We start from the raw sequence: 27741 nt of genomic DNA, 5'->3' as shown, positions 1-27741 counted from the left end.
TATTCATTTTGTTCCCCCTTATCTTCCTCTATTTCAAAGTTAATATTTTCATTTAAGAATTTGTATCAAACAACTAGATTAATACTATTACGTACTGTAAATGCATTCTTCAAGCACACCCCCTTACAATATTTTTCAATATTTTTAGATAAATCACTAAAGCTACTTTCTCAAAATAAAAAGTAAAATATTCCATTCTTTTCTAAATTGCAAAAATGTAGTTACTATTTTTCACATCATCACTTAAAATATAATAATTTATGCATTGCAAATTCAAGGCATAAGTTCAAAGCCATTATGAAAACACCTGCTTTATCTTCATGTTCAAAATGTTAACTAACCATTTAAAGTGCTTCAGAAATGCGGCCTGGGTATCTTCGTTATTTTTTTCATATATGGTATGTTTCTGAAGTACATCTTTTTTCTGTAGGCTTTTCTTGGTTGAAAGGAATTCTAAAAAGTCAGTAATTACTTTTTGCACATGATGACTCTATTCAATAGTTGTTGGGTTTTTTTAAAAAAAACCCTGTAATACAACCATAAAATTCAATTTTCTCCCCCAAAAAATCAAATTGGTTTTCTAAGAAGCAAACATTATGGAAAAATTATTGTGAAAGGATAGTTGAAATCAGTATTTTGATTACGTTTATGCATTCTAAATTCACTGTCATGGTTTATATTTTCAAACCATTTGTGTTTGATACAGTTAAGTAATTCATTATGGAAAATATTATGGAGTATGTAATCTAATGAGGTTATTTATTGTGATGAATCTGTAACAGGGAAAGCAACCTATGGAATCCCAGTTATTATAGAAATTGCATTCCAGTAGTCCCAGCCAACATAACTTAATAGTGAGGGATGCTGGAAGCCAAAAATAAGTAACATCTGGAATATTACAGGTTACTGAATCCATGCTTTATATGATGGATGTTTGCGCACTGCACACACATATACACACATACAAAGACCTGAGAACCAAATCCAAGTTTATTTTTCCATTACACTTCTAAGAATTGGTATGAAATATTGTTCTAAATTAAATACTACTTTCAAACATTTCAGTCTCTTTATTTTTACATTAGCCTTTTTTGTGTGACATACTGAGTAGCAAAAATAAAATTCCATTGTATAACTGATCACAATAAGAGTAAACAAGCTATGTACAACTGGAATATTGCATGTTTATAAATTCACACATATACCAAGGCTGGAGTGGAAATAAGCATGTATTTTTGTTTATTCCAACCAACTCAAGAAAAATTGTATTACAGATGAAATATCAATATTTTTTTTTGTTTTTTTTAACTAAAGCACTATTCAGACATTAAGAATTGTTACTTTGGTTTTTTTCTTTTATCTTCTTCAGATGCTTTAGAAAGACTTTTTGCTAACTTTCTTACTTCTTTATCTTTGTCATTAGCTAATACTTTCATATCTTTATCCTTATGATTTTTGTCTAACTCTGATTTTTCTTTTCCAGTTTTTCTTTCTTGCTTAATTTTATGAGAATCTTTCTTTGATTTATCATCAATTTTCTCATCCTTTATATCAAAGTCTTCAATTTTTTTCTTTGTCTTCTTCTTTTCTTCTTCTTTGGCTTCTTTCTTTAATTGCGGCTTTTCTTTTGTTTTCTTGGCTGATTCTTTGATCACTTTTTCATTATTAAAAAAAAGGAAAATATTTTTTTAAAAAATTAAAACACTATGTATTAGCATGCCAAATGCATATCCATTCAAAGTTCAAATCATGAACTCATGTTTCCACTTCAAAATAAGCTGATCACACAATATTAGTAGAAGCAGAAAATGTACATAATTTATAGCCTTTTCTGCCTTTTGTTTACTTTTATGGGGAAGTGTCTCTCTGGGTTGCTTCATTGTCCTTGTTGATATCCTTCCTACTTAAGTGTTTAAAATTAAATTTTGTCACATCTGTCTTCTTAAGTAGTAGGGTTATCTTTATACAACACTTACAATATAATACAATTTGGTCCTTGTTTAATAACCACAACTGGGATCTGCACTAAGTGACACTGTTGTTAAGAGAGACATGTGAGGTCTTTCAATTAACTGAAGGCTATTCCATTGACTCTGCTTGTCTGAATCCAACTGTGAAGTGTACAAATGACAATGACAAGTGATTGAATTGCAAAACTAAAACAATTACAGGAAGACTACTGAACGGAACTGGGTAGTGTAAGACTAATACCCAAGTCTTCTGTTACTTTCACACAGGGTCCCAGTTCATTTCTGCTTTCTATTCTTTTACCACTTCGTTATATGTTCTTTTATGTACATTGAAATCAGAGGTATGCTGCAGGTATAGCAGTTTACTCAAAGCAGGCCCTTTCAGTAGCAGTCTATGGCAGCAGTCCCCAACCTTTTCAGCTCTGTAGACTGACAGCAGCCGCAGTGGGGAAAGGGGATGGTTTCACACGTGTGCATTCGTTTGTGCAAATGGAGCTTTATGAGCTCCCCTGCTGCTTGTGTGGCCCAGGTTTCAAACAATAATGGGCTTGGGGACACCTGGTCTATGGAACATCTTTCTCAGTGAAATATATTTGACATGAATTTTACTATGCTTTTTAATGTCAAGTGAAGATGTTTTGGTCATGTGTCGTTACTCAGATATCAGTTATTTAAGCTGGTACTCTATTGTTATTTGTTTTAATAACTGTTTTTATTATTTTAAAAATTTTGCTTTAAATTTTTTACTGTATTAAAAGCTACTCAAAACTTTATTCTGATGTTTCAAATTTCCACATTACTGTTATTTTGATTAATATTTGGTTATTTATATATTATATTGCTGGGCGGTTACTTTAATTTTGCCTGGGCCATCCAGATTCAAAGCTACAAGATGGATGGCTATATTAGTTTTTAAACAAAGAATGAAAGAAATGATAGCAATGACTATGCTAGCTGTGAGGTGTAGGTTCTATACAGCCACAAGGAACCAGCTGGGAAATGTTGATGTTAAGTCTTTTTTTAGAAAATGTTAAGTTCAGCACTGGCATTAACTTCAGCAACTTAATGACATGATAGACACTGAATGTGGTTAGACCAACATCAAAAATATCCTCTTGTAATCAACTTCAATTAGCATTATTTAATTGAACTTAATACTGACCTAGTAAAACATTCTTAGAAATCAGTGTTTTATGATGATAGAATAGGAAAAGAATGCACTATTTTTAATAGATTTAGGTAAATTATTGAAGATACTGAGATGCACATCTATGTTACTCAGGTTAAACTTGATTATGTTATTCACCAATAAATTAATATTGACAAGATTTTTTTCTGACTGCAATATGAGAAATTTAAAATATAAAAAATGTATTATACAATTAATTTGTTAGTGCTACAAGGCATATCAAATCTAATTTTACTCAAATACTGGCTTCCGTGCCTGGAGTATCTCAAAACAATATTCATTAGCAACCATGGAAGTTAGGTAAGGGTGAACAATTCACAGATGCATGAATGATTATTTCCTGAAAATAGCCATTTTGCATAATTTTCAATTACTGTAGCACTCCAAAACCATAAGTGAATTCAGTTGAAGGAAAAATAGTCTAGAATCATCAATGTTAAGAAAAGATAGACAAACTGAATCAAAGACCTTTCCAAATGGTTCTTCTCACTAGGCATTCATCCAGGCCGATATTCATCAATCTGCCAAGATATTATCAACCCTTAATTTTTTTCTAGTACACAGTCTGAGCCCCAAAAGCTGTTGTAACTCTTAAGAATAATTGAAGATAAATGTAATAATGTCAAATGACATTATAAATAAAATGTGTGTGCTCTATTATATAGTTTTCCCCAAAAAAATTCTTCATGCTAATATGCTAAAATAATCACTATTATATCCTAGGTATACATATAAAGCAATTCTCAAAGGTATTATCCTTTACTAGGAAAGGCTGATCACTTTCCCATAACCCCCTTTTATATTTTCAGAGTATACTACTACTAAAAGGGATTTAAGAGCCTTGGTACTACAGAGGTCTAAAGTACCCTGTTATTAAGACCAGCTGCCTGAAATTACTGCAGGTTTGAATCTTGCCAGGCTCAAGGTTGACTCAGCCTTCCATCCTTTCTAAGGTAGGTAAATTGAGGACCCAGTTGTGGGGGCAATAAGCTGACTTTGTATAAATATACATAAGGATGAAGGCTATTGCTTAGCGCATTGTAAGCCGCCCTGAGTCTCTGGAAAAGGGCGGCATATAAATCAAATTAAAAAAAAATACATTTTCACTTACCGTAAATAAAATGGGGAGCCTATCAATTCATCTGATTATATTGCTTGCCCAAATGTTTTACAAGAGTAAAATTATAAACCAAGAGTTTACATATTTGATAGACAAAAAGTAATTAAATATTTGGCAAGCACCAGGATAAATAAATCCAAAGTCTTGTTTATATCATTAGAAAGATAACTTATAAGAGTTGTGTGTGTTTTTGAGACTATAATTATATATAACTCCAGCTGATAGATCTCAGTAAAGGCATTTTATTTTTTTTCTTCAGCTAGTTGGTATGCACTTAGAAACTTGCTTCTATACATAACTGTTTTCAGGAGAGATTCTATTATGGCATAATGATAAAAATGTTATATATTTTGGAGGCACAATGCAAAGTACCTTGAGCTATTGAAGCAAAAACAGAATATAAACATAATAAACTGCTTGAGTCTTTTCAAAAATTGTTTAGTAAAATAGACCACATTTAAAATTTGTATGATAGCATCCAAAGTTAGTAGGCATAATTATTAACATGGCAAAACTCATGCACTGCAGGCATCAGTGATCAATAAGCAATAAACATTGCTAAGTCTTGGTAGTAAAGTACCTTTGACTTTGCTCTTGATAATCTCTCCAGGTTTTACTCCTGAATTTTTAAAAATGGAAATAGGTTGCAAACATTATTTTAGGACATTTCATACACTAATTAAAAAATAAAATTTCCACCAGAAATATTTCACCATTAAGTTATTAATATTCTATGTTTCTATTTTTCATTATTCAGTAAAGCTAGAAAAAACTTAATACACAAGATTTGTCCAATATCTCCTTTTGACTAAGAGATTTTTTTTACTACTAATAAAGCAGAATAAGAAAACATCCCAATTTTTATTCCAGCAGACATTATTCATGTTACTAGACTTGGAATTCCAATTTCACTTTTCCTATCGGTAATTATCTCTAGTTATAACTGTACTAAGATTACATTTGTTGCAGACATTGGATTGGATTAAAAAATACAATTAGGATCAAATGTATTTATAAACAAATCTTAAATAAATGCAATCTGGGCTCTGACATTATATTAACTACATTAGAAAAGTATGATGGACACATAAATTATGAATTGGTAATAGTTCACAGAAATCTGAATTGAAAGTCATCAGCTGAGAGCAAGTAATGCATGATTCATATATATGTCATTGAGATAAGTACAGCATTGAAATTGTTCTTTTCTTTATAAGTGTTAAACAAGCTGCACAAATAATAGCTACATCACACATATCCCATGATTCTAAACTGTTTATTTTAGTTTATGTTTATTTATAATATCTATAATTACACATCTTATGTATCAACATCTTGGATGCCTTACAAACAATATACTAAAACAATAAAAAAAACATAAAATCTACATAAAAACTATTGGTGTCTCCAAATACCCCTCATAACCAACAGACAGGTTTCCTGGGCTCCAGCCACACACTATCCCAATGCTTATGAGAAAGATCAGGTCTACAAAGCTTTTGGGAAGGCCTTGAAGATATGGGCCTGCCAGATCTCAGAGGTAAAGTGGTGTCTCAGAGGTGTTTGAAAAGACAGGGGGGCACAAGTTGAAGACAATCTAATATCTCCCATTCATGCCAAAATACTACTCCTCTCAGCCTATGTCAGTACTGCTGATTGTAGTTGAACAGTAGAAATTAAACAGGTTCCTCCTTTCCCACAGCATTTCACCTATTATCAAAGATTTTCATTATATTCTAGACCAAGCTTAGAAGATTCTTAAAAATCTTGTGTGTAAACATTGCCAACAAATTGTTATATTTAAAATGTGAAATAAGAAAATATCATAATGCAAATTAAAGTTTTGTCATGCTCCTACAATACTTACTTTTTGGAGCATAGCTTTTATAACCTTTAGATAGAGTATACCCATCTAAAGCCAAAGAAATCCTTCAGCATGGAAAATACTGTTATAGACAGAAGATTGAAGGTTATACGCACACTGTATATTATGACGTTCTGAAAAGCTCAGTTAAGTTCATTAAGTTCTCTGTTCCATTCTATCTCAAACCTAATTGGGCTCTTAATATTCAGTGCCCGGGGCCCAACTGCCATTGTTTCAAGTGCAATTCAGAAACAATTATAAATCAATTTCATAAAATAACAGATTATATCCCTTAGCAGAATCTTACAATACCGAGTTAGTCTTAAAAATTAGGCAATTGAGGCAAGTATTTTTAACATTCTTCCGCAAGTTAGTAAAATTTATATAAACTGAAATCATATTTATATTTAATCTCCCCAACAAAAACTAAAGCAAATTCTAAAATTATTTTAAAGGTAAATATGGTTAGTTTAATAAATAATGTAGGACCAAGACTGCCTGACATATCTGTTAATAGGTTGTGAATAAAGATCATTTACAAATAGAAATTTGGTTCTATTTGCATATTTAGGCTTACCTATAATAGCCATCTGAGTGGGAAGAATCTCTCATAATCTGTAACCTTCAATTATCCTCCATCAATTTCTCACATATTTGGGAGAGATCTTGCTCTATTTTTGTTAAGTTTCATATGCAATTTAAAACCCTTTTATACAGAGTTCTATTCCATGAGCTTTCATAAATAATCCAGGCCACCTATTTCAAGCCTTGCTCTATAAATGTGAAGGGAAGAACGTAACATGAGAACATGAATCCAACAAGTTTATTCTGACCTTCCCCTCCTAATGAGTCTGGGAATCTTTGAGTACAGCTAAAATACACTAAAAATCAATTTAATGTATTAATGATATAAACATTTGTGTATATGAAAAGAGTTAGCAAAGTAAAATCTAGATTACAAATATCATTTTGTTACAATCCATTCTACTGTACAATTAAGGTGTTCTATAGTAGCTAATGATACAAAATATACTACACATTTGGAATGTTTATTCATATAACTCAAAAAAGTATTTATAATGTGATTGGAAACTCATTGTTTGTATCAGATACAGTTGAAGGTTGTCACAGAAATCCAGGGTTCAGTTAATAATTTTTGATTTGGAACATATAAAAATGAAAGATTTTATGTAAATTATTTACATATTACATGTCAGCAAAACAAGGAGAAACTAAAAGCAGGTTTTCACAATTACATGCTCAGTATTATCAAGTAAGGCAACCAATAAAAATTACAGATTTCTCTTGTAAACTGTAAATATTATGTAAAGCCTTACAGCAATGTTAGTACAAATAATTAAAGCTGCTACTGTTTACAAGACTAATCCTTGATCTGCAAAGTTCAGTATTTATTCAGCGATGTGCATGTAGTGCAGGAGTTTGGATTCTCTCCTTCTCAAAGTTCACATTTTCCAGAAAGGGAATCCAGTGCACAGAAACATAGGCATTGAGAAATAGTTGGATTTCAAGAGTCTGAATAATCAATTACCTCCTTATGAGGCCAGGGTTAAGACGAGAAATAAAATCAAACCCAAGTCAGCCACCACTTTGAAAGTCAGTTTGTACTGACTATCTTTAATATGTTCAGAATTACAAAAAACACATATATACATGGGTGGGGTGGGGGTATATTTATTTATTTACAGTTTCTTATTCTCATAAAATATCCACTTTTTTAAACAAACAAACTGCCTTTGAAAGAATAGTAATATATGAAGAAGTAAGTGACTGAAACCTGTTTTAAAAATCTATAGAAGTTGTATGCTTGGTTTTAAATAATAGTTTATTAGTCAGATAACAAATGTTAACAACTATTCTCAATATGCGTTCTGTAAAATCAAAAAAACTAAAAAATTAGGAAAGAATTACTGATACTAAATTCAGTAATAGTTCTCTAATTTAATATTATGGTAGGCAGAATCTTAAAATCTAGAATATCAATATATACACAATTTGCCAGACATGCCTAAATATTTACAGCCAATTAAACATTTGTTAGAAAAAAGAACCATTTACAGATTAATAATGTAGGCTTTTATTAGAGCTTGTGCATTTTAGTGCAAAGGCAGACATAAACCAATCACACTAGTTAGGATACTGTTGGATTAATACTGACAAATGTTATTTCACTTTGCCTTTTGACTGTATATTTCTAAAAGAGTTTAGATAGCAAGTCTTCATACAACTGATCTGTTCATAAGAGGGATTTACCCTGTTTTACTCCAGCACCTTTTTGCACTTAGTTAATTTTATGGACATTTCCATTCATCAAGGAATTGTTCCATGAACCAAAGTCACTGATTCTGCAAATCCACAATAACACATGTCTTTTTTCCTTGAACCCCTTCATTCTGTGACGTACCATCAACATCATCTGTTGCATCGTTCTCTTCTTCTTCTATTATTTCAAAAGGAGTTATTACATCATAGAGAAATGAGAGGAAGCCATAAAACCAATCAGAACTTTCCTCTGCTAAAATATTAAGAACTTCCTCAAGTGAATCAATATTTTCATTTTTGCCATCTTTGGTTAGGCCTATACAAGAATAAAGGGAAAAGAAGAGAGAGAAAAGGCAGTATTAGGTAGAAAGAAAAATCTTGATCTAGAAAGCTTTAAGAGATCCTAGATTAACTAGAATAGAATATTTTTAAAAAGATATTTGAAGAAATTAGTAAAAGAAAATGAAAAATAAAAGTGTCAAGGGATGAAATGATTCTATTTATAGATTATGGGAAAATGTCCAACAGACACACACAAACACATATAAATTCTCTCTCTCTCCCTCTGTCTGTCTCCTTCCCTCTCTTCCTCTCCTCTCCATATACCTATACACACACACACACACACACACACACACACAAATAACAGACATGTATACATACAAATATACATATAAGCCTCTACATTGCCTCTACTGAGTTTACTATCTTTTGAATCTGACAAAGTAAAATTTTGCTTATGAAGATAAGTTTGTTTTCAAAGTGCTATTGAACTCTTGTTATTATTGCTACAAAACATCTACTCTATTGAAAATAAAGTGACAAGGTGACAAGCATATTCTTTCATGTCATTTAAAAAAAAAAACAAGGATAGCACTAAAGAAGATAAAATTAAAAACAAAGTAGTCTAAACGCCAATCCAAAGAAAGATCTACTTGATCAAGGATTGAATGAGTTCACAGTCCAGTGGTTAAACTAGGTTTCTCCAATCTAATGTTCCCAAAAACTGATTAAATTTCAACTGGCATAGTTATAAGAAAATATCTAGCAGAGTTCTTCCTGGTATTGCAGTACTAGAGTACTAAAAAAGATCCAGATTAGGCTAGCTAAATTTGCAAAATTCTTCATCCATCATTTATCCCCAGCAACTAGCATTCAAAATTATGTCTAAACCTGACATTTGCATTTAATGTTACTGGCTACTTACTTGTAGATCACTCATCATTTTTTAATGCTCTTCTGAAGCCATCACATAGTTTGAAGAAGACTTTTTACCAATGAATAAAAGATCATAAGTCCTACAAAAAAGTACTATTTATTTCCACAAACCACAAGAAATGTTTACCATTACCATAATTATGAATGAATACTTTATTTGACCAAGTGTGAATTAGACAAACAAGAAATTTGTCTCTGGTGCATAAGCTCTCAGCTTACATGCAAAGCAACAGAATTATAATAATAATAATAATAATAATAATAATAATAATAATAATAATAATTATTATTATTATTATTATTATTATTTATTACATCCTCCTTACATCCTCCGACGATACCTTAACAGTTCCTAGGTCCTTGGTTAGGACTTGAGCTGCTGAGCTATTAACCAGCCTCAAAGGCTGTGAATCTCACTAAAGATTAAATAATAATAATAATAATAATAATAATAATAATAATAATAATAATAATAATATAATTAATTATTGATTTATTGGAAGTTTAAAATTTTAGAACCAAATTTATGATCTATATTTCATAAATATTTTCATATTTAATGTAATATTTGTAAATATTACAAATACATAACATTTGTACAGCCTACCCCTCTAAAATAATCTTATTTTCCATGAATGCTTGCTCTATTTTTAATTATTCTATCATAAACATGTTTTCCACCAATTAATTAGTCATAAATTAATTAGCTGGCCTCCAATGCTAATTATTTGTAATTTTCATTTTAAAACAGATGTTACAATGGCTATCATATTTTCTGGAGTATAAGACGCACCATCCCCCCCCAAAAAGAGGGTGAAAATCTGGGTGCGTTTTATACTCCGAATGTAGCCCCGCCCAGCCTCGCAAATGGAGATTTCAGAAGCTGAAAGAAGCCTCTAAAAGAAGCTTCAGAAAAAAGCCTCTGAAAAGTTTTATCTAAAATAATATGGTAAGCAACAAAAGAAGGATCAGTAAAGTTTCTAACCAAACTATGTTAATAAATCTGGAGAATGACACAATAACCAACAGATCAGGAGAGGTTAATCTACATATCAATCTACATACCAATCTACAGAAGAGGTTAATCTACATATCAATACCAAAAAAAGGAGATTGAACAGAATACAGATAGTCCTTGAGAATAAAAGCCTCTGAAAGAAGCTTCAGAAAAAAAGCCTTTTTCTTTCTGAAGCTCTGTTTCCGAGGCTTTCAGAGGCAGATTTTTTTTTTTTCTGAAACAGTTTCAGAAGTTTCAGAGGCAGAAAAAAAAGCAAGGCACAGAGCTCACAATTAATGAACCTGTTGCTAAAATTCACCTCTGGAAACAGCTGATTGGGGGTATTCTGGGAGGCCAATCCACCCACCAATCAGCATTTTTCTTATTTTCCTCCCCCAAAACTAAGGTGTGTCTTATACTCCAGTGCATCTTATACTCCAAAAAATATGGTATTTATTTAGTGTGCTAATTTAATATTCTGTTTTTCCTAAGAACTCAGCAATTTAATATTTCAGTTTTTGGCTTTGGATATATAATCAGGCACTAATCATGTTAATATTTTTATAGCTCTAAAATAGTATATCATCTACAATTTTTATCTGTTCTTAGATTTCTAGCAACTTCTTTCCCAATGAAGACTGATACAGAGATGTCAGTTGTGCCCCCAATGCCACATCATTTTTCTCTCAACTTTTCAAAATTTCTCCTATTTGACGGATCCTTAGTGCTCTCTGAGCTTGTTTTCCTGCAGACATTTCATTATCCAAACTAGGTAACATCAGTACTAGTAGGGCAAATTTCCCCACCATTTTCAGCTTTGTGGACTGGCAGGAGGATGGGGGATGATATTAATATGCTCTCATTGCAGGAGCCATCCAGTAGGCAAGCTGCCACATTCTAGACACTTGCAATTTTAGAATAAACTATGAGGGTGGGCCTAGGTAAAATGCATATTAATAAGAGCACAGATTACTATAGCCAGCTCCTCTGCATTAGGTAGGCTGCAACTGGCAAATCTGCTACCAAAAAGCTATCCTTTTATCTATCTGTTGTTCTAGCAATGTTTTACCTACATTGGGTAAAAATGAATTTCTGGTAAGCGGTTTGAATAATGAAGGAAAGTGTTTGAGAAACATTAGTATAATCCATTTCACACAGACTGTCCCAAAGTTGGGCCACTAATCTTTTTGTTCATTTAGTCATGGTTTTCATGACAATCCGTGACCCATTGGGCCATTTCAGAGATTTCTTTACATAAACAGAAAAAAAAGGAACAGGAGCAAGCAAAAAAGCAGTGGGAGCAAGATCAACACCCAACTTCCTGCTAGTTTATTCACTGACTTTGCTTGTGTAGGAAGCTGGCTGAGAGAGCCAGAAATGCTTGCTTGCTTCCTCCCATCCATCCATCCATCCATATTTACTTCTGATTTTTGGCAAAATGCCCCATAGTGAACAATGGAGTCTCTTAACAATTATAGTGTTTCACTTAACAACTGTCATGATAAAAAGGTTGTGAAATCAGATCAGTCATGTGATGATCTGCTTTATGATCATCATGGCCTATGATTGTAATAGGCAGGCTCCATTATAACTATACATTGAGGATTATAAGCAATTTACAGTAATTGGAATGGTGTACTTCTTGTAAAGCTTATATATTACTTTGCCATTTAAGGAAAAGGAATAGAATTATCCCAACTCTGTCAAGCTGCAGGTGAAATATATTCATTTATTTACAATCCATGATCAATATTTAGAAGACATAAAACACATAAAATATAAAGCAACAACATAAAACAACAATAAGATAAAACATATAAAGTCTGAAGCAATTAATAGTATAAGGAAAGCATCAGAGGATTTCTGTAAGTCATAGCTAATGTTAAAATTTAATAACCTTATTGGTCATATCTGAAATTTAATTGCCTAGGGGAAAAACTGAAACCTTGCTCTCAGGAACAATTAAGATTTCTAACAACTGGTGCTATGAGCTCCATGTGTTGTCCTTATAGCTAATTCACTGATTTGGGCAAAGGTAAAGGGTGAATAATGAAAACTGTTAGAACAATATCTGGGAATGGAATACATGTCTGCATGATGTCTATAACGATTCTCAATCATCCAGTTTATGGTTGTCCCAATGGGACATGTTTGCATGATATTAAACATAAAGTGCCTACAAAGCAGACATTTTTTTCCTGGTTATTTCCATAGTTAGCTGACTTTATGTTTTGAGTGAATAATACAGAAGAATTGTATAGTAATATTATGGGGTTAGCTTTTCAAAATTTAAGAGATTACAATGTCTCATTGTATTATTCATAAATGAGGAAACTCAGATTTGAAGTCCTTTGAACTTCAAAATACAGATGAGTAACTTCATCTAACATATAATTATAAAACAGTTTATTAATTGTTTAATTTGTTTATTAATTTGAACAATATCAACCATTATTAATTTGAACCATACCAAATAAAATAAAAATAAAATACAGGATCTAATTCGTGGGTAAAACAGATAAAAGAAAACACAGTAATAAAATACATATGTGATAAATACAAATACTTAGTATTCAGAAAAATACATCATCTTTACAGGATACCCAATTCTGTTCAACATAATGGGTTCTTAGCTCAACTGCCTTAACTATAAACTTTTGTTCACAATGTATGCGTTAGAGCCCAGGAGGAAATAGAACAATCCACAATTTAGATCCCAATAGGCTCTGATCAGATGGGGATGCTATGTATCTTAGCCTAAGAGTAGCATATAGTTGTCAAACAAAACATTAGCATAACATATAGTGAATAATCCTTCACATCATTTTCAAGTGCTGGATATTAACAAGTGATATCGCATAATAGTATGTCTGATTTTGCAAAAATATGCCAAGATAAATAAACATAAACCTTTGATGTCATAGGTACTCTGGGTGTCTAAGTGCTTGCTGTTTGCTGTTTGCTCCTACTGAGCACAGCTAGAATATTTCTATTTCAGTCCCCTACTTTACTCAAGTTTAAATGAGGAACAATTTACTGATATCTATACTAAGTTAGTACTGACAACTATGCCCCCTCCCCACCACCATCAAAGTTAGGAAACTATTGTGGAGATTGAAATTGCTTGCAGAAAAACACTTCATTTTAGATATTATGCCTCTTCAATAGGATATGCAAAACATTCTGAATCCAAAAGGTTGATCCAATCTTATTCATTCTTTTAGAAATATTTTGAGTTCTGAATATTTCTAGAATGATTATAACATAAAAACAGCATTGATAATGTCAAAACAGTTATTTGGAATCGGGTGTTTTGAGCATGATACTTTCCAATTCTGAAACATTTTGCACTAGTTAAATTGCTCATATAATTAACTACCTGACTAAATTATTTTCTATTTTTTTCTTTACTGTTAGTGGAAAACAAAAGGACTTAAACCACGATAGCAAATAATTTTTATGTCCCCCTTTCCCATAGATTGCAGAAGTAAATCAGATTATGAGAAGTACTGAACATGCCACTATATATGACAAAAATAGACTGGTAATAATCATGCCTGTCAAGTTGGTGCTGATGCTTAACAACCACATAGGTAAGATTTTTCTCAGGAGAACAAAATTAGACCAAAGTATATATTCACTGCACATGCTTTGCCTTTTCTTCTATAGTTCTTAATATTTTAGTACTTCATCATAGTGGTTCAGATTATAAGGCTATTAGATATATGTTTTCAGAAAGGCAGGACAAAAGCTTGGATCAAATATGGTTATGTTCTGAGAAGACTTCTGTAATCAACGGAACAGGTAAATTAAGTAGGTAATTAAGCAGCTCATTTAACAGATCTATCTTAAGCATGATCTAATTCTTGGTCAATACTAGTGTCAATTTCAAAGTTTGAAGGGCCCTTTATCTTGAATATACGTCATTGTGACCAGGAGCAATGAAAGATCATCATTCAGTAACCCTTACATGCCAGGGTGATTTTTTTTCTTTTTATGACTCTATAATCCCTTAATTTGTGATAATTTTATTTTATTATTTTATTATTCATATTTCTATGCCGCCCACTCTCCGAGGACTCTGGGCGGCTTACACCAAAGACAGTATACTAAATAGCATATTGTCCCCAACAATCTGGGTCCTCATTTTACCCACCTCGGAAGGATGGAAGGCTGAGTTAGCCTTGAGCCAGTGAGATTTGATCTGCTGATCTGCTGAACTAGCAGTCAACTGAAGTAGCTGCAGTACTGCACTCTAACACTGCGCCACCTCGGCTCATAAGAGTTGGGGTGACTGATTGGAGCTGAGCATTTACTGGCTGGAGAGCCATCCTGATGCCTAGGCGGAAGGGCATCTGGCCAGTAAATGCAGATATTTTTTCTTTGCACCCTAAGAAAGAAATATCTGCTGCTATCTAGGATTGAACTCTCAACCTTCTGAATGGGAGGCAAGCGTCTTCACCACTAGGCCACCATGCCACTAAGAAGAATAAGTGATAATAAATGTGGTTGCTGAAGAATTGATGGCATCTTTTTTTGTTTCCTTTACCCTACTGAAAGTCTTCAGAACTTGAAGGCTACTTAATGAATTAAGGGATTGAGAGGGAGAAATCGGCCTAAGGCCAAGCACTATCATTGTTTTCACAGTCCAACTTATTTTTTTTAAAAAAAACAAAATAAATGCATATAAAATAAGCAACCTCCACAAAAATATATTTTAGTTCTATAGATGAAAATATAAATTCAAAGACAAATTATTCTTCTATAGCAATACATTGTTGGTATCACAGAACTTTACTAACACTGTTAAGATTCTGGATAACTTTACAATGCATTACACTTTCTATTTGAATGTCACATTTTTGAATGGCATTTTAAAAATATCTACTTGCCTAGCAAAACCTTGGCATCTTCCAAATCAAAATCACCATCACCATCAGCATCATAGATCCCAAGTTTTCCTAAAGGGAGAGAAATGAATCTGTTTCAGAATCTCTGAATGGTGAAAAAAATCAGTAAAGAAGAAGAAAAAAAGTACTGTTGAATATGTGTTACTAGAATCTTAAATGCAAATACAAGCTATTTTGAATATATATTGAATACATGTTGTTTCTTCTTAAAATAAAGTATATTAGTATTTGAATCCAAAATCTGTTCATAATGCTAAAATGACATCAGAGTATCTGCCAACATTAAAGAAACAAATTTGTATTTGATAGATACATTTATACAAAATAAATGATATAACTTTGATCCTATTCTTTTCACATCAATGGAAACTTTTCACTTCAACAGGAATATTACTTTTCTGAACAAATTACTAATAATATATTGTGTACTATGTATGTATGATTGTGTGCTAATATATTTACATATCTATTCCCTAAATAGGCAGATTCTGATTTCAGAAACTTTGCATTCAGGTAGATAGAAGCAATGTAGAAATATACTTGCTTCCAAGAAAATTTGTGAAATACTGCATCTGGAATAGCTGCAGGTATCCAATATTTTACTTAATACTGTTTACTGAAAGGGAAAAAAACTGTTCAGATTTGCTAAAAAGTTGCCAAGAGGCAATTCATAACCATTTCAAATAGTCTAGCAATGATTTGAGAGGTTTGAGTTATCTTCTGGTCTTTAAAGACCAAAGCACCTCAAAAAAGGTACAAAAGAGAAAGGAAAGCAGGAAATTCCTCTAAAATATAATTTGCTATACAGTTTAGAAGTGCAAATCATCTGAAATAGATACCTTTACAAAAGTGTTAGAATGAGCAAAGTATTCCTCTTAAATGTATTAAAATGACTAGTGGAAGGCTTGCACAGCTGTTTCAACAGTTGTCCCTTGTGGGAACCATCAGTAAAGCAAAGTGCCTGTGCGTGACAAGATTTAAAAAAGAACCAGGGATAGCCTTCATAGCATTTTGACAACTGTATTGATTTAAGGCTGTATAAATGATTAGGGCAAATACTTTCTACAAAATACCCCTTTTAAAAGTTTTGTATACCTACATTGTTTTAAAATAAAGCAGAATAGCACTTTTCTAAACATTTTCTTTCCATATAATCATTTCCATATAATACCAATAAATTATTAAAATCTAAAGAACCAGGGAAACTGTTTCACAGATTCTGTCAAGAACTCCTACTTTGATTTTCATAGCCTTGATATTGGAGGTTATAATTTTCCCTATGGCCATTTCACAACAATAAACAAATGTAAAGTTTGATACAGGAAAGCAAAACACAGTTTCGTTTCGTTTCGTTTCGTTTCACAAATTCCTAGTCCCCTGCCCGATTAAAACCAAGACAATTGGCAAACTATTTCTGCATTATTTAGGCAAGTAGTGACAATCTAACCAAATGTGCCCAAACTTTATTAGGAAAAAGAAAACAAAAGCCAATATCCTGGTTAAGTTATTCACAGAAGTTTGCCAATGGCATTAAAATATTAAACAATCTTATCTACAGAAGTAAATATCAACAGCAAAACACTATTCAGGTGATCTGCTTCTTCCTTCTACTTATTTCCTCTTTTCTGAATCAATTCCACAAGCTAAGGGAAAGAAGCAAAACACTGCACATTCAAAAACAATGTAAAAGAAGGAAAAAAAGGAAATGTAAATCAAAGAAAATCAGCCCTATCCTCTTCAGAAGTCAAAAACAAAGGGTAACAGTACATTTTCTTACTAAAGTTAATTTAACCACAGCTTCAAAAGTGGAAATAAAAGCATCTTGGCTAGGGAGAAAGAAAAATAGCTATATTTTTTAAAAATAAAATTTTATAAATCAACCCCATCAAGTACAACACATAATATACACATTCCTTTATAATCCTACCTTGAAGTACTTCTGACAAGTTATAACGGAAGTCCTTTGCCTTGGCTGCATGCGTAGCAAAAATAGATACCATTACTCACATTATCAGAATCCACAAAATTGTCCACCCTTTCAATCTGCAAATCCATCTTTTCTCTGTCCCCCCTTGGACGTAATATACTAGATACAATATATCTAACTCTACTTTCCTAATCTAATTGCTTGCATTTTAATATTTAATTTATTTTGTGCTTTCAAGTCAGTCTTTTCTCTTGGTGACTAAGTAGACAGGTTGATGCAGTTTTCTTGGTACCATTTTTAGAAGTGTTTATCACTGCCTTATTCCTAGGGCTCGGACAGAGTGAATGTTGCAAAATTGCCCAAATGGCACTGATGTCTAAAGCAGAACTAGAACTTTTGTTTCCCTGTTCCTAATTCAACACATTACCTCCGTCTCCAAACTGGCTTTCTTGCTTTGATTGTTTTTACTAAAAAATGAATAACAAAAACGAGTAACAAAAAATGAATTAGAATTTACTATTGCTAAAGTTTTGATCCAGATTTTAATATTAATAGGAGGAATTGGAGAAACACCTGCAAGGCCATTGTGAATAGGCATCAGTTGAATAAAGTCGCTTAGATTTGCACTAAGTTGGAATCCAGCTGAGCAAATCCTACAGAAATGATTGAGGTCCACCTTTGCTTAGTTAATCCAGGCAATTTTAGACATGTGATCCTAAGTAAGTGTTCAGAATATTTACTGCTGTCAGCTCTGCCACCTATGTTCTAGATTCCGCCTTTCCTGGCTGTCTAAAGTCTTGTTAGGAAGTGACATGTGACTGGTCCAAACAGTAGTTAATGCCACTTTGAGAAAGAATATTGTTCCATCCAGCTTGAAGAATGCAATGATTTGCTCCTCCCTGAAGCTATTATTGGACCCAACAATGTTGGATAACTTATATAGAGCCTTATCTTCTATTTGTAGGGAAAGTAGTTCACAGAATGGAAAGCATTCATATTTTTCTGGACTGGTTTAGAGGATTAGAAATTATTTTGTGATAGTTATCTTCCTTCCTCCATAACCAGTTCCAGTCAGTGTTGGTAGGAGGAAAAAGATCAAGCTCTACGTCCCTCTTACATGGGAGACAGGGCTGTTCTCTCACCCCTCCAATTTAACATTGCATGAAACTATGGTGAGATTTGGCAGAATGGAGTAAAGTATGATCAGCACACTGATGTTACTTAATCGTTCATCTCTGAAAGACTCAGTGCTTGGAAGGCTTGAATGGGAAGGAACTAGCTATAACTGAATTCTAGAAAGAAAAGTGGCTTTGTGTTTCTGTGTCCCCTGGATCTAGACAGTTGCTATATTTAATTCTCGATGGAACAGCAATTCCCTGGACAGAATTTGGAGGTCCTCTTGGACTCATGGCTCCTGCGTGAAGAACAGCTGTCAGCCATGGTTCAAAGGAGTTTGCACAAATTTATTTTGTGTGCATATTGTATTTAATGTGCATATTTAGAGCCAGTTTAGTGGCTAGAAAGCTAGAGGCAGTGAGTTCTAGTCTTATCTAAGCCATGAAAGCTGTTTGGGTATCTTTGGAACAGTTACTCTTTCGCAGCCTGCTCATTTCACAGGGTTATTGTTGTGAAGAAAATAGAAGACAAAAGTGTGTAAGATATGTTCACCACCTTGAGTTATCTGTAAAAATAATAAAACTTGGAAACAAACAAACAAACAAACAAACAAATATTGTGCTCATTCCTAGACCAGAAGTTTCAGATCACAGTCACTTGTGCCTGACTCATGTCCTGTTTGGACTACTGCAATGCGCTCTACATGGAGCTATTCTTGAAGACCATCCAGAAACCTCAATTGGTCCAAAATGCAGCAGTAATTCTGGGCTGCCCAGAGATTGCCAATATTGCACCACTACTGTATAAGTTGCCTGGGCTCCTTTTTCTTTCTAGATGTAATTTAAGTAGCTGTTCATTAGCTTTAAAGCCTTGAATAGCACAGGGTCAGTTTATTTGAGCAAATACCTCTTCCTGAGGACATCCTCCCAGACTGGATAGGTGGCTGTGCTCCAGGTGTATTAAATTTTGCCATTTTATGGGACCTAGGAAGCAAGCCTTTTCCATAGTGGCACCTAATCTATGGAAAAGACTCCATGCTGAGATATAGAGAACCTCTACCCTCATGGCCTCCTTCAATGATAGGTCAGGTTGTGTTCTTGTGGTATGTAAGACTTTCTAATTGTGTTGTATTTATGCCTGTTGGCTGTTATGAGTTATTTTATATAACATGAGAAACCATAAATGTTTTACATAAATGAATAAAATATTGGGATAGCAAACTATATAGGAAATTGAATCTTAAGATATTATCATTACTACGACTAAATTCTTACCTAGTACTTCTTCGTAATCAACAAGTTCAAACCAAACTACTGCAACTGATGTCCATACTCCCAGAAGTGCAATTACCATGAACCATGTAAAAAAAGAGGTCCCAGAAACTCCTTCTTTCTTGGCACTCTTGTTTCCACCATGTTTTGCTTCTGTAAGAGATAAAAATGAAGTATTATCAAAAGTTAAAAACTTTTGGAAATGAATTACTAAATAAAATTCATAACATAAAATGTAATGTTACTATTAAATACATGACACTATTTCTAAAGTTTGTTTACAGATTAAAGAAGTATAAATTAATTTGTTTCAAAGCTAAATTTAATACACAGCATATATTTCCTATTTGGTAGGTTTATGTTGTTGACTTGGAAAGTAGTCTCCAGATTAGAAATCCAGGCCATACAGTCCTCATTGTGTATGAGAATTTTAGGCATACGGTCCTCATTTTGCTATATAATCATTTGTCGCACTGTTTGCCTAATAACTTTGTAGTCTGTCACACTGATTAGTAGATATTATAGAAATAGAATAACAGAGTTGGAAGGGACCTTGGAGGTCTTCTAGTCCAACCCCTACCCAGACAGGAAACCTTCAGACAAATGGTTATCCAACATCTTCTTAAAAATTTCCAGTGTTGGAGTATTCACAACTTCTGCAGGAAAGTTGTCCACTTATCAATTGTTCTGTCAGGAAATTTCTCCATAGTTCTAAGTTGCTTCTCTCCTTGATTAGTTTCCACCTATTGCTTCTTGTTCTACCATCTTTGAAGAATAGTTTGCCTCCCTCTTCTTTGGGGCAACCCCTGAGATATTGGAACACTGCTATCATGTCTCCCCTAGTCCTTCTTTTCATTAAAGTAGACATACCCAGTTCCTGCAACCGTTCTTCATATGTTTTAGCCTCCAGTCCCCTAATCATCTTTGTTGCTCTTCTCTGCACTCTTTCTAGAATATTATGATAATAATGTGTGGGGTGGGTAAAAAATAGAAGGCATGAAATTTTCTAGCTTACCTATCACTAATTGTGATTTCTTACCTTGATTGGTATGGAGAGAGCAGGGTTAATCAAGGGTTTATGTAGATGTGTGATTATGAGTATTGGTGGCTATTGATTTGGGACACTGAATACAAGGCAGAAGTGTCCCCAATATCTGAATCATCAGTCAAGGAGAGGATTTGATCGAGTTGTTTAATATGGAGGAGAAATGACTCGGTGTGAATAGAGAATGTATAGTGAGAAAGAGATGCAGTACTCCTCAGGAGCAGTGTTTACTGGTAATCTTATTCTCCAGTTCCCTGACTCAACCTCTTTGCCTGATCATGTGAGCTCAGGACCCAGTTGCTAAGCTCTGGGTCCTAAGTTGCTGCAACTTAATTCCTATGAAAGTAGAGAAGATCCCAATAAAGGAGAATATTTGTAGCTCAGGATTGAAATGAGGGGTCCTTGGTGCTCTCTGAGCTTGCTTATTTACTTGGAGACATTTCATTACCCTAACTCGGTAACATCATCAGTGCTCACTGATGATGTTCTTAGTTAGGATAATGAAATGTCTGCAAGAAAACAAGTTCAGAGAGTACCAAGGATCCCTCATAGAGAAGATCCTTGGGACTGTAAGCCCAGCCACCTGTATTTTAAATCCATGTCCTTCCTTGTTGGTCAAGACCTCCTAGGAGTTGACATGTGATCAGATACAAGTACAGAATACATCCTTGAGAAAGGGGATGATTTTACTAGGTATGAAGGTGATGGGGTCTACCCCTTCTCAGGAAACCATCACTCCAACAGAGTTGGATAATTTTCATTTAGTTTGCAATCTTCTCTTTTCAAAGTGATTAGGCTGTGATCTCAAAGGACCGTGAAGGAAATAGATTTTCTATCTCTCTTTAGGTCTGGCTTCTGACCAGGATATAAGGCTGAGATAGCATTGGTTGCACTTTGTGATGACATGGCAGGCTCAAGATAGGAAGAGTACATTCCTTCTGGCTCTTTTTGATTTCTCAGCAGTCTTTCGTACCATCAATCACTGTATTATTTTTGAGTAGCTTAAGGGGATTGGAAGCATGGTGTTCTAGTCATTCTTCTTTTTCCAGGGCCAACTGCAATCGATATGATAAGGAAGAAATATAGTTCTAACCTGCTTTGTAAAGTCTCAGGGCTCCTGTCTCTCTCTCCCCTTTTCTCATTTTAATATTCACATGAATCCACTGTGGGAAGTCAGCTAACTACTATTAGTATACTGATGATACTCAGTTGAATATCTCTGCTATTGGCCAACCAAGGCACCAGGCCAGGTTATTTACAGAATTATCTATCTCTGGTTATTTCTGCCCATCCGACTAGTTACATAAGGTTCTCCTCTTTAAGAATCATTTAATGGTATCATTTGAGACATGCGTTTTTTGTTACAATGCTTGATGTTCAGAATGAATTTCCTCTTTTTGTAGTTCAGATATCCTTTTGTAGAGCTGTGAAGACTTGCGTTTTCTCCCATATGTTGGGACTAGATGGTACCTGAGCCCATCCTTTTGGAAAGATGAGTGACTTTTATTCCCTGCCTCAGCTATTTATATGTGAATTATTGTAGTTTTTAAGAGACTTGTATAATATTTTGAAAGTGATTTTAAATTTATTTTGGAAGCAATTTTTCTTCATTGAAAGTAACGTTATTGGCAATATAAACAACAAAAATAAATAACAAATAAATATAAATTATTTCCTCAACTTATTTTCTTTTCTATTTTCTTTTTACTTTCATTGTCTCACCTACTGCTGAAAAATACTATTTATGTTTGTTCTTTCTAGAAAACACCATTAATGACACAAGACTTGTACCAACTAATTTAAATGTTAAAACTATGCTTACTCCTAGTCTGGTTGGTGCCTCGGGTTTCTTTTTTTTAGGTCAGATACATATAATCCAGCATATAGTATTTCTAAACATATATTTATATTTCTTATGCTTTCGATCAGTTTAAAATATATTGGAATACTGCAGTTTCATAATGTCCCCTGCCTTTATTATTCACAGTAACATAAAGTATTCAATATTATAACTGTCAATAGAACACACTGAAGGGGAGAGAGAGAAAAAAAATTAGAGAGGAAGAGAGAGAGAGAACTGGTGTATCTTAAATATAAATATCTAAGTAAAATATGATTAGATTCATATAAATGAAAATATTTTCACATAATAGTCTCTGAACTGAACTATTTCTTTAGAAAATACTTTAGAAAAGTATTTCTAAAGATATCACAATTTCATATTTATTTTTAGAATAATGAAACCATTACTGTGATGGTCGTGCAAATTACTTAAGCCTTCATTTACTAGACGACCAGTTTCTCTTTTGGTCTTCTCTTCGAAATCACACGAAAATCTCAATTTTTTTACCCTGCCTTTAAATTTATCAAATGACATTTAACCAAGCCAGAAGTACTCATTAAAAACTATTTACGATTTAAACTAATTTCTCAGAGCTAAAACAAAATTACTATCTTTCACACTGATACTGCCAGGAATCAGAAAGTAGGTCAATGTCCAAACTTGGTATGCCTTTGCTTTCATCCACCACTTGTCTAAAGCAATACAATTATGCATTAACATCATGTCAAGAAATATATTTTAATTGCTTTAATTGTATGACATTGCTTCTGCTACAGTTTTATAATATTGTACCTTTGCTATTAAACCAATCTATGTTCAATCGCTGTATTTAAAGATTCCTAAAATCAAGTATCTCATGTTATGGGGGCAGTAACATTTCAAATTTTTAAACTTCAAAATTCCATTTAATTTTTAGATAACAGATTTTCAATTTGAAAATCATAAACACATTCAATTTTCCAAGAGACATACCTGAATATTCAGCCATGGTATCAGATCCTTTTATCCATGAATAAAGTACACTTTAATATAAAACCAGTGTCCAAGATACAAACAGCAAAATTCACTCTCACTCTCTTGCAACAGCAGCAAAGGAAGATCTTTATGGCCAACTCAGCTAAACCCCGAAATTAGACCCGACTGCAAACTCTGCTCAAAAGCTATTTTTAGTACAGCCATCACAAGCTAAATGCTTTTATGTACCCATATTGAAACCCAGCGCTGACAGCAATCAGGTTTACCCTCTCCTACTAACAAAGCATCCTGGGTAATAGGTTTTTTCTGTCTCATTTAATCTCTAAACATCAGCATACCAGAAAAGCAAAATGGAACAGATTTTTTTTTTTTAAAAAAACGCATGCCTCAGCAACTAAAACCTAAGAACATCAAATCTTCTATACAAACTCAGACAAAAGTCCAGGTACAAAGCTTGTCTGTCCAATCTGGGCATCAGACAGTCATTCTTACCTGATGCTGTTATTCAGCCATCCCATGCAGTTGATTTTAAGTAACTTATTTATAAACTTGCAAACAACTGATTCAATTTCATGTTTAATTACAAGATGATATTGTTCTTAAGTAAATAAAATTTCCTTCAATAGCAGCACTGAACAACAACTAGTAATAAGTTAAAGCACAGTCTTCATTACAAAAAGTCCAATAATATGTCCATAACATTTCACAATATGTTAAAATTTAGAGATTGTTTTGTTACCAATTTGTCAAGTAAGAAAGAGACAGGAAGCTAAAATACATTTTAGTTACTATATAAAAACCAAACTTTGAGTGAGAAATGCAATAGAGTATGAGCCAATCCTGTAACATTAAGCAATCTTCAGGCTGCTCCTTTAAGAATGATCTTTCCTTTCTCTTTCTAACTCTGCCTCCTGTTTCCCCCCCTAAAATGACATTAAGTACTTTACAACTACTGAATCTGGGCTGTTAAAATTCCAGCCCAAATATTAAAGATTCAGCAATGCTGGAAGGTCTTCCAATTTGGATGGTCTTTATACTGAGTTCCAGAATATACCTTGCTTGCCTTAATGCTGTTATTAACCTAGGTTAGTACAGGTAGTCCTTGATTTATGACCAATTTTTTGTTGCTAAGCAACATAGTTAAGTGACTTTTGCTCCATTTTACAACCTTTCTTGACACAGTTGTTAAGTGAATCATTATGGCTGTTAAGTTAGTTACACAGTTGTTAAGTGAATTCCGCTTCACCATTGACTTTGCTTGTCAGCAAGTCAAAAAGAGATCATATTGACCCTAGAACACTGCAACCGTTATAAATACGTGCCAGTTGCCAAGCTTCCGAATTTGGTCATGTGTTCATGGAGAAGTTGCAACAGCTGTAAGTGTAAAAAATGGTCATATCACTTTTTTCAGTGCTGTTGTAACTTTGAATGGTCACTAAATGAATGGTTGTAAATTGAGAACTACCAGTAGCCTTTCTTTCTTTCTTTCTTTCTTTCTTTCTTTCTTTCTTTCTTTCTTTCTTTCTTTCTTTCTTTCTTTCTTTCTTTCTTTCTTTCTTTCTTCTTCCTTCCTTCCTTCCTTCCTTCCTTCCTTCCTTCCTTCCTTCCTTCCTTCCTTCCTTCTTTCTTTCTTTCTTTCTTTCTTTCTTTCTTTCTTATTCAAATTTCTATACCCGACTCAGGGCGGTGAACAGCCAAGATAAAAACATCTATACAAACATGACAGTTAAAAATAAAGTTAAAATAATTTATAAATTTGGCCCATAATTTAAAACTTGTCAATTAAAATCAATATTAAAATTTTAAAACTAACCCTAAAATCAAGACAGAGCGGCTAACTGAAAAAAATAAAGTTTTTAGGGCCCGACGAAAAATCCGGAGGTCGGAGATCACTCGTATCTCTGGGGGTAGATTGTTCCATAGGATAGGTGCCACCACAGAGAAGGCTCTCCTCCTGGGCGTCGTCAGCCGGCATTGTCTGGCCGACGGCACCCTGAGGAGGCCCTCTCTGTGGGAGCGAACCGGCCGGTGGGAGGCTATTGATGGCAGAAGGCGGTCCCGTAAGTACCCTGGCCCTAAGCCATGGAGCGCTTTAAAGGTGATCACCAACACCTTGAAGCGCACCCGGAAGTCCACCGGAAGCCAATGCAGCTCGCGCAGGAGAGGAGTCACATGGGAGTGCCCCGTCGCTCCCATAATCCCCCGCGCAGCTGCATTCTGCACCAGTTGGAGCCTCCGGGTGTACCCCAAGGGGAGCCCCATGTAGAGAGCGTTATAATAGTCCAGACGAGAAGTGACGAGTGCTTGAGTGATCGTGCGTAGTGAGTCCCGGTCCAGAAAGGGGCGCAACTGGCGTATCAGGCGAACCTGACAAAAAGCCCCCCTGGCCACGGCTGTCATATGCCCTTCTAAAGACAGCCGCGCATCCAGGAGGACACCCAAGTTGCGGGCCCTCTCCGTGGGGGCCAATGATTCGCCCCAATAACCAGCAATGGCGTCAGCTGGCTATACCGGGACACCGGCAGCCACAGCCACTCGGTCTTGAAAGGGTTGAGTCGAAGCCTGTTTCTCCCCATCCAGACCCGCACGGCCTCCAGGCACTGGAACATCACTTCCAAGGCATCATTGGGATGGTCTGGGGTGGAAATGTACAGCTGAGTATCATCAGCGTACTGATGGAACTCCACCCCAAAACCACGGATGATCTCACCCAGCGGCTTCACATAAATGTTGAACAGGAGGGGCGAGAGGACCGACCCTTGCGGCACCCCACAAACAAGGCGCCTTGGGGTCGACCGCTGCCCCCGTCAACACGGATTGCGACTGGTCGGAGAGATAGGAGGAGAACCACCGCAAAACGGTGCCCCCCACTCCCAGTCCCTCCAGCCGGCGCAACATGATACCATGGTCGATGGTATCAAAAGCCGCTGAGAAGTCTAATAGGACCAGGATAGAGGAATAACCCCTATCCCGGGCCCTCCAGAGATCATCCACCAACGCGACCAATGCCGTTTCCATGCTGTACCCAGGTCTGAAACCGGACTGGAGCGGATCCAGATAGACAGCTTCATCCAGGTACTGGGGAAGCTGTCGCGCCACCACACTATCAACAACCTTCGCAATAAAGCGAAGGTTGGAGACTGGACGATAGTTAGCCAAAACAGCCGGATCCAGGGATGGCTTCTTGAGGAGAGGCCTCACCACCACCTCTTTCAAGGCGGCCGGCAGGACACCCTCGCTCAAAGAATGTTACAACAAATAATAAAATACTTATGCATTTGATACAAATTAATGAACTCCTAAAACATAAACTGTACATTTAGATTTAGATTTAGACTGGGAAGTTATTTCAGAATATAGTACTGTAAGTCCTTAGTTCTTGGCGATATTTTGGGAAAATTCCCCAAAACAAAACAAAACTTTTAAAGTAATAGGGTATAGTGTCAGAAGAAAACATTAATAAACTTTAATAAATATGTATTTATTAGCTCTAAATAATTCAATTTTTTTTAATTTATATCACACCTTTGTTATTGTCAAAGTATCCAGCTTTTCCAAGTATCCAGCTTTTCTTTCAAATAAGGGATTATTTTAAATTATTTGTATCTCAAGCAAATATTACTTGGATGAAAAGTTGAACAAATGTTGTTCAGTCAGTCATGATTCTCTGATCTGCAAATATCCCATTCCCTATTACTGCAAAGGAGAAATATAATTTTTCCACTTAGTAGCAGCATGATGATTTGCTGGCCAATTTGATAAACATAAAATATTACAACTTTAGGCTTTTTTTAAATTTAAATTGAACTGGTTTTTTAAAGCAGCATTTATACTTCTAAATACTTAAAAGCGACAAGGGAAAATGTTAAATACATTTCCCAAAATGTATGTGTGGGGGAGGACTAACAAATGTCACTTGAATTTGAAGGTTTTCACCTTTTCCCTATCCCAGAGGAATAGTTCCTGATTAAAACTGATAAGATTATTATGGCATTTTTGATAATCATTGACATGAC

The 27741-nt window shown here is 34.4% G+C and overlaps 1 protein-coding gene across 2 annotated transcripts in view; it reads right to left on the bottom strand.

Moving 5' to 3' along the window:
- Positions 1-27741, bottom strand: part of ASPH (aspartate beta-hydroxylase) — a 106660-nt gene that overhangs the window by 63953 nt on the left and 14966 nt on the right. Inside the window, exons 1-3 of one of the 2 annotated variants that reach the window (XM_070940524.1) lie at positions 23723-23947; positions 19866-20015; positions 15531-15599 (exon numbers count right to left, since the gene is read on the bottom strand). In XM_070940524.1, the coding sequence (XP_070796625.1) occupies positions 15531-15599; positions 19866-20015; positions 23723-23738 (235 nt within the window). In that variant the 5' untranslated portion in view covers positions 23739-23947. Of the gene's footprint in view, positions 1-15530; positions 15600-19865; positions 20016-23722; positions 23948-27741 lie in introns of those variants that run through there. The other variant, XM_070940523.1, reaches the window with a different exon arrangement.

This window comes from Pituophis catenifer, unplaced genomic scaffold, assembly GCF_029215685.1.
Source record: "Pituophis catenifer annectens isolate HBS135680 unplaced genomic scaffold, rPitCat1.0.hap2 SCAF_3, whole genome shotgun sequence".
Taxonomy (NCBI): domain Eukaryota; kingdom Metazoa; phylum Chordata; class Lepidosauria; order Squamata; family Colubridae; genus Pituophis; species Pituophis catenifer.
This window is presented reverse-complemented; position numbering and strand designations above follow the sequence as displayed.